Source organism: Vulpes lagopus, chromosome 2 (genome assembly GCF_018345385.1).
Source record: "Vulpes lagopus strain Blue_001 chromosome 2, ASM1834538v1, whole genome shotgun sequence".
NCBI classification, from domain to species: domain Eukaryota; kingdom Metazoa; phylum Chordata; class Mammalia; order Carnivora; family Canidae; genus Vulpes; species Vulpes lagopus.
In genome coordinates, this window is record NC_054825.1 from 104,673,305 (window position 1) to 104,685,946 (window position 12,642).

The 12,642-nt window shown below is 48.7% G+C and overlaps 1 protein-coding gene across 1 annotated transcript in view; it reads left to right on the forward strand.

Annotated features, from left to right (window-relative positions):
* The window catches only part of SYNJ2 (synaptojanin 2), a 98,664-nt gene that overhangs the window by 45,419 nt on the left and 40,603 nt on the right, over positions 1–12,642 (forward strand). The window contains 3 exon segments of the mRNA XM_041744518.1: positions 494–577; positions 7,114–7,175; positions 11,620–11,716. Of these exon segments, the coding sequence (XP_041600452.1) occupies positions 494–577; positions 7,114–7,175; positions 11,620–11,716 (243 nt within the window).

A 12,642-nucleotide genomic window follows, 5' to 3' on the forward strand; every position in this document is an offset into this window, starting at 1 on the left:
TAAGCGGGGCCACCTCGGTCCTTTGGCAGTAGCTTATTCATTTCACCCATCCTTTTCCAGGGGCGCTCTGCTCCTTACCTAGTTGACCAGGTGAAAATAGTGGGCTCTAAGGAAAGTCTTAGTTCAACTCCAGAGCACATTTGCTTCTGTTCCTGAAATGGGGTGCGGGGAGGCATTGCCAGGCTTTCTGGGGAGCTGGGTAAGGCTGTGTTTATTGGTGGCAAGTGGTGGCACATCCCCGGGAGGCCTGGGGCCTGCTCCAGACTCGGCCAAGGCTGGTCAGCCGCCAGCATGCCCGTGAGCACACGGGGCTGGCCTGCGGGTCAGGCGACAGGAGGCCACACCGGCCAGGGGAGCGGGGCGCGCAGAAGGCCACTGTCTGCCCTTCATTCTGGCCGGTGTCGGGTCTCAGGCGGCCGGATCCCATTACCCGGCCCCAGAACATTCAGTCTCATTGAGGAATACTTTCCCTTTCTGTTCCCTTGTGGTGCAGACGATTTACATGGATGATGGAGTGTCCTCTTTTGTCCAGATCAGAGGCTCCGTTCCGCTGTTTTGGGAGCAGCCAGGGCTTCAGGTAAGTGATGAAAAAAGTAAGTCACCTGCCTTTCTCTTCTGAACAACTCTGGGTAGTGTCTTTTAACTGCATTTCCTTTGGTTTCCAGGCTTGTTCCTCAGGCCAGATGGAGCTGAGCTGAGCTGAGCTCTCCAAAGTATACACACCTGTGTGTGTGTGTGTGTGTGTGTGTGTGCGCGCGCGCATGTGTGCATGTGCGTGGGGTTTTATACAGAAACGTATACATCTATGCAATTTTCTGATCCTGGGCTTGCTGTTGATGCAGGCCAAGTGGGAAGGAAGGTCTTTGCTGATAAGCGAGCCACGTAATGTAATTGAGTTGAATTAATTTCATTAGCTGCTCCCCCCCCAAGTTTGGTATATTTGAGAACATGGCCAAAGGTGTTTTTTGAAAGCTATGACTGTCCTACGGGGCTTTGAATGGTTTCCGGGCCCCAGTGGCCGTGCAGCGGGTCCGATGTTCCAAGGTGCCTGTTTGGGGGCCACGTGAGAATTGCACGGAACTTTCCCATGCGTTCTAAAAATACACCTTGCGGTCTAAAACAGGGCTCTGGTCAGTGCCAGAGTATGCGGCCTTCTGTCTCGGGGAGAGTTCAGGGTGTGGTGCCACGTTCCAAGAACACATTTGTCATCAGTGGAACGGTGCCCTGCCTCGTTCGTGAGTTCCTTCCCCAGAGGTCATGGGTCGAGCGGGTCTGAGGTTCCTCAGCATCGACCCCAGATCTTCCTGTCTGGCCTGAGCAGTTGATCATCTGTGGGCCCAGAAGACCTCTCTGCCCGGGCCTCTGTGGTTCGGCTCCTCTTACCGAGGACTCTGTGACAGCAGTTGGGGTGTCAGCGATGCCTCAAGAGGCTCAGAGCCATCTGCCAGGTTCTTGGGGGTGTTTGACACCACTGGGTCTTTCCCCAGCCCTTGACTTGACCCCGTGTCAGTCAGGAAAAGGCAGTTTGTCCATGTGGCTGTCACTGTGCAGTTGACAGCCTCGGTGAGGAACTGCGTCAGCTCTTGGAATGAGGAAGAGGCAGGAGAGTTTCATGTGGGGTCTGACTTCCGGTGGAGGGAGAAGCTTTCTTAGCATTCAGTCTTCCCATCGGAAAGGAACAAGTAAGATGTATGAGGATGGCTGGTGGCATGAAGTGGTGGCACGGAGAGCTGTCCTGAGGATGAGCAGGATGAGGAAGATGACTCTGGAGCCCATCCCAAAAGAATTTTGTTTATTTTTATTTTTTTTTTTAATGGCTTTGTTGTGATACAACTTACATACCATAAACTGCACCCATTTAAAGCGTACAATTTGCTGGTTTCTAGTGCATTTACAGAGTCATGTGACCATCACCATGGTATAATTTTAGAGGACTCACCACATCTAAGAACCCCATCCCTGTTGGCCATCACCCCTCCCCGTTCCCTCACAGCTCTCCCTGAGGCCCAAGCAACTGTTCTTCTACTTTGGGTCTCTATAGGTTTGCCCATTTGGGACATTCTAAAAGGGTTTTGAAACTGGATTTCCTTTAGAGTTGCAGTTTTCCTTCTGAAACTTCTGGAGCTCTGTATTTAGAAGAATAAACAGCAAACCTCAAATGAGGTGGGGGTTAAAAAGGAAGCAGGAGACCATGTTATGTTTCATGTGAAGGTTTTAAAAAATCCAGAAATTGGGTAAGGTCGCGATAGTCTTGGAATTCGGGAAGGAGCTTTGGAAACTCATCCCCTTCGCCCCTGCATCCAGTTCTGGATCCTACTGACCTCTGACGCTGACCCTGAGGCCAGGACTTGGGATGGCTGCGATTAGCAGTGGGCTGCTCCTTGCCTCGCATGCTGCCTATCTGCAGGGCCTTGTGGGGGATGCTCCACAGTGAGTCTGATTCCCCAGACTTTTGAGGAGATTCTCACTCTCTCCATTGTGTCTTGTCCGAGGCCTTCCAGCTCTTTGGCATCTTCTATTCCATTTCTAGAACTCTCCAGGTTCTGGTCTCCCTTTTCCCCAAACAAAGCAAAACTGCAAAACTGATATGTCATTCCCCTCTTGAATTTTGGCCCCTGACTCGACTCCCTTGATGCAGCCTGACCTTGCCATGAACAGCTGTCCCTCACCCTGACATGGGCAGTCTCAGTGGGGCCTGGGTGGCTCGCTTCTTGGCAGCTCTGGCGCTTTTTAGATTCATGACACTTGTGCTTCTCCGGAGCTTCCATGGTTTCTTCAAAATAAGTTTCAAAATGCTTTAGAGTTCGTTAATCTTATTAAGGATTTGCTAACCTTTGGGTCTGATACCCATGTTTGTCCTCTCCAACCATCCACCATCAGAGAGAGGTTAGGTCATCTTCACAGGGGACCAGGAGGGCAGCTTTCAGTGATGATCTATCAATGGCAAGCCTGGGGATTGATTCTACTTGTTCTTCTCCATTAAGAACTTTCTCCCCTCCTTCTTTACTTAGGCTGGATGAAAAATGCAAAGATTTTTGGACAGATAGCTTGCATTTTAAGTTGCAGTGATGCACCCTCCAGGGCTCTCCCTGGGAACTGACAAGCCCTGCCAGGGATAGAGTGTCGGGGTGGGGTCAGGCAGAGAGGACTTGGGGTGGTGATTTGTTTGCACATTTTCACAGTGGTGAAAACTGGTGCCTTCCTTACAAATGCCCGGATCCTGATGCCATTCCTAGCAACCATGTACCTTTAGCAATTTCATCTTACCATGTAAATAGGCTTGTGGTTTATAAATAGCCACCCTGGAATTTTACCCTTAAAGCTAATTGTTCTCCTGGTATGGTTAGTTAGGGGGTATATTTTTTATGTACTCTTAGTCTGCTGAAGATTTTGCTCCCCTGTCACTTCAGAATCTTCCTCCCCTGTAACATACGCATAGGGACATGTCTTGCAAAAATGAATTAGGTCTCTGTTTTGAAGCTTCATATGACATCAGCAGCTGGAGGAGGATGCAAAGTAGATTCGTCTCCTCTGCTGTTCCCACCTTGCCTACGTTCGCCTCCGCCCTGTCACACCCTGTTTACTAGACTCTTGGGTACATGGCACTGTATGTGCTCATTTGTGTGGCTGTACTTTTCTTTTTTGTCCCCTAAAGGATGTGAGATGACTTGTAGCACAGCAGTTTCAAAAATAAGAGGTTGGGGTGAGGGAAAGATACCTTTATTGCAAACGAACTGAATTCAGGATAGAGTTGCACACGCACTATGGGGCCCCAACTCTTTGGTGCTCGCACGCAGCTCCTGTGTTTACAGGCAACCATCACCGAAAGAACCAAGGTCGCAAAGTAGCTTATCCTGTGGTTCAGAGCGTAAACTTTGCAGTTATAAGATCTGGTCCCAGTTCAAGTTCTGGCTCCCGAAATAGGGACCATAGTCTTTCAACAAGTTCTTATCTTAGAAAAAGATTCTTATCTCAAAGAGAAAAAAGAACCCTGAGACATTCCCATCTTTGCTGAGCCTTAGTTTACTCTTCTGTAAGTGGGGTTGACAATAGACCTCCTGGGGTTATGGAGAGGATTAGCTGTCACAGCACATAGTAGAATTCAGCACAGTGTCCAGAACCCAGAGAACACACAAGTGGTAGCTGTTAATGTTAGTAAAGTGAATGATCACGTCAAGGTTGTGTTGGTAGAGCATGGCTCTTTGCACCTGGAGAGCAGATAAGGGCTTCCCCCCACCTCCCATGTGCGAAGTGGGGACTGTGCCCACATTATCTCTCTATCAAGATAACACAAGGACCAGGCTCCCAGGTGTCCTATCACCCCTGCCCTCAGAGCAAGCCATTTGTTCATCCCACAGCCACTCACTGAGTATCTGTCGGCACCTGGGGACACTTTAGGTCCTACCCCCGGCCTCAAGGAGGAGGTGTGGTGTGAGGAGCACCCATGAAAGAGGAGGCCGAGATCCCTGGAGCAACTGAGGGAGGGTGGGTGTCTGAACCAACTCGGTGGGATGGGGGCTGCATTGCCCAGATGAGGAAGGGAACCCTGCAGAGGGGACCACACAGGCAGGTGTGGTGGCCTCTGCGATCACAGCGTGTTCAGGGAGCTGCAAGGCTTGCTGCTCACAGCTCGAGGCATGGGGGCCATGGCCACACATCAGACCAGAAAGGCCGGCAAGGGCCAGATCGCGATGGGCCTCATACGTTACACTAGAGACTTCATGTTTTACTCCAGGAGCTGCTAAAGGGAGGGAGCACCCCAAAACAGTTGCACCAGGTAGCTTATAAAACACCTGATACCCAGGGTCACATGCTATCCCAGTGAAATCACAGCATCCAGTCATCTGTGCCTGCAACTTCTTCCTGTTTATAGAAGAACCTTTGGGTTATGATTTGGGGAGAGGCAGACATGTCCAGTAACGGAACCTGTCACAACTAAACACCAGGCTTCTGAGCCCTGAACCGTTGTTCTTCTGCTCTCCCCTTACTGCCTTCCCCTGGGAAGGATTCTGAAAACAGCTGCAGTTTATCCAGGGAAGATTTCTTGCCCCGATGGACAAACTCACGCACAGCAAGCAGCCCCTTCTCTTGGGCTTCAGCCCCCAGGGATCTCACCAACAGGGGCTCAGAGGAACATGGGCTCGCTTTCCACCAGCACCTGCCTTCTAGGACCAGAAGACAGGAGCTGACTGGCGTTGGGGTGCAGAATAGAGCAGTCTTCTCAGAGCTTGGGCTGTGCACGTTTTAGGAATTAAGGATCACATTTCCTCAGCCAGGTATTGATGCTGCTGGGAAAAGGAGCACAGAATAAACACAGCAGCAAAATGAAAGCGATTGGTTGAGGCTCTCCTAAGAACGCCCAAGGTTTCTTAGGACCAAAAGGGACTTGGGGCTTTATTTGTAGAATCATTTCAACAGACATGCCTAATCCTAGTGATTTCTAAATCTGTTACTGAGAAGCCAGTGGTCTAGAGTGGCTCTTCCCTCGTATATGAAGATGAACAGATGTATTACCTGTGGTGGGGAGACTTAGAAATAGCACTTGGTCCATACTCAACAGTGAGCATCTGATGGTGAGGACGAGTCTAATGACACCACCATTATACTCAATAACCAGCAAAGCTGAACATTATACTCCAAAAAACTTTCTATCATAATTCCAGACCTACAGAAAAGTTGTAGGAACAGTAGAGAGAGCTCCCATGTGTCCTGTCCCCAGATTCACTCAATGTTAATTAACCTCTTGCTGACTACACACCTGCCATCTGCTATTTGCCAAACCACCAGATCGTAGGTTGCATACATCACATCTCCTTAATACGTCAGCACGTTCTTCCTGAAAGCGAACCTGTTCTCGTGCATCAGCACAGGATGGGTACACGTTCAGCAGGTGTAACAGTGATACAGTGCTCTAAACTGACCTGCAGGCCACATTTCAGTTTTATCAACTGTCTCCATAGTGTCCACCATGGTGTCTTTACGCCTTCAGTCAGGGGTCCAGGCCAGGACCCTGTCCTGCATTTCATTGTCATGTCTCTAGTCTCCTTTGATCTGGAACAGTTCCTCTGCCCCTGTCCCTTGGACATTGACATTTTTGGAGAAGGCAGACTTTCTTTAAATTGAAGGTGCCTTGTGGGGGTTTCCAGGTGTTTCATTATGATCAGGTTCAGGGTGTGGATCCCTGACACCACCACATCCTTGTCAGAGCGTCCCAACTGGGAGCCCACGGTGTCCATGTGCCCCCTCATCAGTGAGGTTGATTTCCATCGCTCGGGCACAATGCTACTCCATTTCTTCACTCATTGTGAATAGGTCTTCCTTTTCAAATAATAAGCATCTATGAGCAGACTCAGACCATGCTAGTGTCCTGTTCCTCATCAAACTCTCTCTTAACATTTACTATTAACAGGTAATTTTTGCTGAACCATTCTTTGCTGTGATGGTTGTAAAATGGTGATTTTTCCCACCACTCTCTCCACATTTATCAGTTGGTGTTCTAAGGAAGAGCCCTCTCTCCTCCCCCATCCACCTGCCCACCTCTCTGCTCATCTGTCCACTCATCCACTCGTCCATCTGTATAGGGTTTATGAATTCCTATTTTATTCATCAGACTATAAGGCAATACTGTGCTTTATAGATCAGTGTTCACAGGTTTGTTCAGAGAGAGCCTTTTCAAGCTGGCCGTAATAACAATATGCCACATTGTTTGTTTTTTAAACTCTCAGTGTTAAATAGGTAACTATAAATCATAAGGCAAATTAGTTTGCAGGTAGCGATAACTCAGATTTTAGGGGTGGTCGAGGTCCCCAGACTTGCAGAGGAGGCTGGGACGTGGTGTCTCTCTCCTGGTTGGCTTACCTTCCCCTCTGCACTGTGGAAAGGTCTGCAGATCTGACGTGGGCCTCATGGGCTGATCCTGAGATTCCTCTTCTGCCTTTGGAAGGATTCCATCCAGCGCCGGGTCCATGCTGCAGTTAGGACCAGCTGCAGCACAGCCAGAGAAGGGGTGAGAGGCTGCTGCGTGCAGCCTGGATGGCAGCGAGGGGGTCGGGGAAGGACTTCCTGGGTTCACAGAGCAAGGGGAATCACTAGTGTTTTTTCTCCTTACTTTAGGTTGGCTCTCATCATCTGAGACTCAACAGAGGCCTAGAAGCCAATGCCCCTGCTTTTGACAGGTAGGGTTGTCTGCGTCCTAAGCCTGTCATCCTTTTGGAGAGTCTTCCCCCCCACCCCGCCATGAGATGGCACCACAGGGGACAGCGGGAGGGCGCCAAACCCTGGACGTGTGTCTGCCTTTTAGTTTGGTTCTTTGGGCAAGAGGAGGGGAGTTTACAAAATGGGATTTCTAGTGGCTCTCAGATTTTCCTGAAAATTCATGAAGACTGAGGTAGCCCTTGGCAATTATTTTATCTTACCATTTCCTTTTTTAATAAAGCTTTATCCATTTGTCCTAGTTAACAAGGGATAACCTAAATCATAGGATATTTCTGGCTGCTTGTTTTTCTTTTAAAAGTAATACATTCCCATACTTAAAAAGTCATAGTATAGAAAGGTATAAAGTGAGAAGTAAAAGTGCTGTTGTCTTTCCAACTCCCACTACTAAAGATTTGACTATTAGTTTTTTATGTGTCATTCTAGAAAACCATTTGGCAGATCTGTAGTTCATTTTGTTTTGTTTTGTTTTGTTTTGTTTTTTGTAGTTCATTTTTGAACCACAGACTGACCATTACACATTTCCTGTTACAGAACTTTTTTAAAAGCCATCACTGACCTAAACAGTAACTTGTATTTGAAATAGTTAATTGCCTCTTAAAATATTTGGATTTTTAATCTAAATACTAATTTTAAAAATTAGTGAATGTTGTCAAAATTCCAAGAGTGATTCTTTTTTAAGTGTATTAATCATTCTACCCGAAGCTTGATTTGGACGTTAAATCTGCATGCATCGTTGTTATTTACCACAGACTGGTGACAGCAGCCCAACCATGACCGCTAATGAGCTCATGATGACTAGTGGGCTGTCACTCTGGAGAGAAGTGTAATGTGCAGATAAAAATGCTCTTCCCTGTTTTCAGAATGCTGTTAGTGTGTCCTGCGTGTGTGTAGATGGATTCGTCTTTTGGAGATGCTGATCTACATTACATATTCCTAGGAAATTGAAAACAAATTCCTCCCCAGCTGACCACAAGTAGAAGGGAAAGGACATGCCTACTGGGCTTGTTTCAAAGGCCTTGTGTTGATGAGCTTTTAAAATATATGTATATACATATAAAGTATATATACGTGTGTATATATATATATATATATTTTTTTTTTTAGCATGTTTACACTGACTTAAACATTTTAAAATCCTGTTAGTGCGTGGTATGTGCACTGAGGATGAGCCCTCTCTTTTCTCACAGGAGTATTCAAGACCATGAGCCCATTGACAGGCCGCTGCCACTGGAAACGTGGCTCCCTGCACGCTCCCTTCCTCAAGCAGCCTAGCTGGGAGGCAGCTGAGATCCATGTGCCCTCACAGGCCCAGGGTAGGAGCTGCCTGGCTACATGTTGGGTGATGCTCCGATGCACTCATTTCAGTGACATGTAGGAGCAAGGGCACATGATTGTCCAGCAGACCCACCGCCGGGGGCACTGGGGATCCTGAGAAGCAGGGCTGCAGGCCCCCAGAGGGGTGCCCCCCATCTCTGGCATATCATGGGGCTCTCTCAGGAGTTTCTCCAGTCTTTGATGTGTTTAGTCCAGAGTCAATCCCTTAACCATCCCCCCTAACCCACCCCCACAAAACCCCTTTTCCTGGGTTGTTTGAGTACACACGGAATACCTGTGACCAATGCTGTACTGTTCCATGGGTTGTTCACTGTTACCACTTGGGCACCTCCTGTCTGGGGGAAGGGTGGAGGTACATTGAGCAGCCCTTTGGCTGTGCTGGCCTGAGGAGGATCTCATTTCCCTGGTAGAGTTTGAATGGAGGTATTAACCCTTTATGGAAGCGGTGCCAAGGTCTCACCTATGCAGGATGCTGGGCCCCCGCTCCTTCTTCCCTCTCTGTGTGGAGCTACTTGCCATCTGCAGTCCCAGGGCAGACACCAGAGTGTCTGGTGGCCTGCTGGCCACTCAGTTGTGCCCTGCCTACCTGACTCCCGGTATCCTGAAAAGCCCCCTAGTTCTCCAAGGAGCTCCACACAACAGTCCCCAGGTGGGTGGGCAGGGGAAGGACCCTGGGTGCCCAGAGCAGGGAGGCCAGGCTGAGTCTCACTGGCCTCGATGTGGGCTCCAGTGCTTCCCCCTGGGAGCTCTGAGGTGAGTTGTACTGTATTGCTAATAGGTGTTTTATTTTAAAATTAAAAGGAAGGAAAGGAGGGCACCTGAGTGGCTCAGTGGGTAGAACATCTGCCTTCGGCTCAGGTCATGATCCCAGAGTTCTGGGATCGAGTCCTGCATCAGGCTTCCTGCTCAGCAGGGAGTCTGCTTCTCCCTCTCCTTCTCCCTCTCTCTTTGTGTGCTTGTGCTCTCGCACATGTGCATTCTCTCTCCCCCCCCCGCCAAAATACATCTCTTACAAATTTTTTTTTTTTTTTAAAGAAGGAAAGGAAAACCAGCTCCCACGTGCCAGGCACTAAGCTGTCACTTTTATTTGTCTTGTTTAGTCTTCAAAGCCATCTTTTCCAGGAGGAGGATTAGCTTTGTGGTACAGATAAAGGAGTAGCTCAGAAGGGAGGAATAATTTGATCTAAGATGCTTGGGGCTGGTATGATGAGCGATACTGTTTCTCTTCCACCTCTGGGTTTGGAACCAGTTGAGACAACAGGCGCAGCATTGGCTGCCTCGGGGTCACACATCAGCCTTATTTCTGATAAGCTGCATTGTGGGAGGGGGCCTGCATGTGGGCCACAGTGGCTTCCTTGCATTTCACTCCCAGATCACAGATGCTCGTTCAGTGGTTAACAGAGCTGGGAAGCTCAGACCTGCCACCAGAGCAGAGCCTGCCCTTTGGCTCCATGCATTTGACCTCTGGCCAGGACACACCTCTCGGGGCAGACACAGAAGAGCCCAGAGGGGCTGAGTCATGCACACTCCATTTCTTCTCATACCTTCACCCAGATTGCATGGATCTGATTGAGCCCTACCTCTTCCCAGGGTGGGGACACCTCAGGGAGGGTGGGGCTGTCAGGAGCATCCCTAGAAAATTATGCCAAGTAGAGATAGGAGCCCACCCTTAACAAGTCATCAGAGGCCTAAACAAACTACCCCCGACCACAGTTGGTGAGAGAATAACCTTTCCTTTATTGGGCTAAAATCGGTTCTAATTAACTTAACATTTTGTGTATGAAAGAAACCCGTCATCCTAGAAATTTGGAAAGTACAAAAATGTACTTTTGTACATTTGTACAACAAATTTTAAGTCACATAAAATTCCACCACTTTTGGGAATCCCTGGATGGCTCAGCGGTTTAGCACCTGCCTTCAGCCCAGGGCGTGATCCTGGGATCCAGGGATCAAGTCCCACATCGGGCTCCCTGCATGGAGCCTGCTTCTCCATCTGCCTGTGTCTCTACCTCTTTCTCTCTGTGTGTCTCTCATGAATAAATACATAATAAAATCTTTAAAAAAAAAATTCCACCACTTTTAATATAGTGGCACACCATCTTCTAGTCTTTTTTTCTATCTTTTCTATAAACATTGCACGATGAAAATATGGTTTTCATCTGCTTTTTGCATGGTCTTTTCCCTGTGTTTTTTAAAATTATATTTAAGCATTCCTCCTATTAAGATTGTAAGGTTAACTTTTCAAAAGCTAGTGCTAAGGCATAAATATTAGTCTGTCCATAATATTTCAACTTCTGTATTTTTAAAAAAATTTTCATTTATTTATTTGAGATTGAGTGCGCACAGTGGGAGGAGCAGAAGGAGGGGAAAGACTCTTCAGCAGACTCTGGTGCTCAGCGCAGAGCCCCGTGTGGGGCTTGATTTCACAACCCTGAGACGGTAACCTGAGCCAAAACCAAATGAGCCACCCAGGTGCCCCACAACAAATGTATTTTTAAAAATCTCTGATCTAGGGCTATTTTCCTAAAGCCTGAAATTTTACTGTGCCTTCTTGTTTGGGTTACACGTAATGAAATATAGCACTTAGATAAAAGTTAGACGTGGAGGTTAACAGACCTCCTACCAGCTTTTCTAGCTTAGAAAAGGAAGGTACCAAGTGAAATTAGAGATTAAGTTCAGAAATGTGCACGTCTTACTTCTAGGGTTCGGTTAATAAAAGGCTGAGTTAGCTGTTCTAGATTTAATAGTGGTACTTGACAGAAAGTCCGGCATATCCTTTCTCTGATGTTATGCCTCTGTAGAAGTCTGAGATGCTGTGAGTTATTCTTGGCCTGAGTCTTGCATGCAAGCAGGCTGTTGACATGCTTGTCCCTGACAGTGGGGTTGATGGCAAGGAGAGACTGGTTCTCTGCTCATCCCCGCAATTCCCCATTTTGGGTCCTGGGAAACAGTGCCTCCCAACCCTCTAGTGCCAAACAGGTGCCTCTTGCACCCCGTCCCCTCGACAGTGGGGCTGTCAGCCTGTGTCCTGGTGACCTGGGCTCACGGTGCTGCCCTGTTCCACTGCAGACACATGGTGCTTCTGAAAGAGCAGTATGGGAAGCAAGTGGTCGTAAACCTGCTGGGGAGCAGAGGCGGAGAGGAGGTGCTCAACAGAGCCTTCAAGGTAAACGCTGTGCTGCTTCTTGGCGCCCGGGGTGGTGGGGCAGTGGGTGAGGGAGGTGAGGGCCCCGCTCAGAGGCAGGCTTCTGTGCTGGACTGGGAACAGCAGTGCTCTCCCCATGTTTGGGGAGGCTTTTTTTTTTCCCCACCAGCTCTGTAGCATGAGGTGATTTGGACTCCTGATCTATGAAATTTAATTTTTATGAACTGATGGTTTGGGAATTTGCTCAAAGTCAAAACAAAGCATCTCCCATCTCCGGCTGCATTTCCTCCAGGGCTCCCACTGGGGCTTTGAGGGCTCAGGTTAGCCAGGCCTCTTTCCCATTCTCTTGGACACACGTGCACGCGCGTACCCCCCCACCACCACCACCTTGCACACATGTGGGCTTCACCCTGCTGCCCCTCACTGCTCTGGGAGCCTGAGCTCCCCTTTCCTTCCTTGATCTGGCTCTGCTGCAGGCCAGGGCCTCCTGGCAAGCTCACCCAAACACCTGCAGGGCACCTGGCATGGAGCAGTTGTTCAGAGCTCCTGCTGGAGTTAAAGCAAGGAATCTTACATGATTTCCTCCTGCTAATAACTTTAACCTTCAAATCTTCTGTCCCCTTCTGGGCTGTCCCTGAAAGCTGCTTCCTTTGCCCGGTTCCTCTGGGTACTTTCAGGGGTGGGAGCAGGGGGGCCTGAGCAGGGAAGGAACAGGTAGAAGGAATGGCTCCACCTACCTTGCCCCACCTTGCCCAGGGCCTCTCCCTGTTGCCAGAGTCCCAAGTATATTCAGTCCACTAGGTGAAAAAAGCTCCAGAATGAGCTGTGGGCGATGACCACATTCCTATCCTAGTGGCCCATGTCTCCCATGGAAAGTGAAGAAAAGCCCTCTGGTTGTTTCAAGGTCACAGAAGCCCCTTATGGGGAGAGTGAAACCAGACTTCACC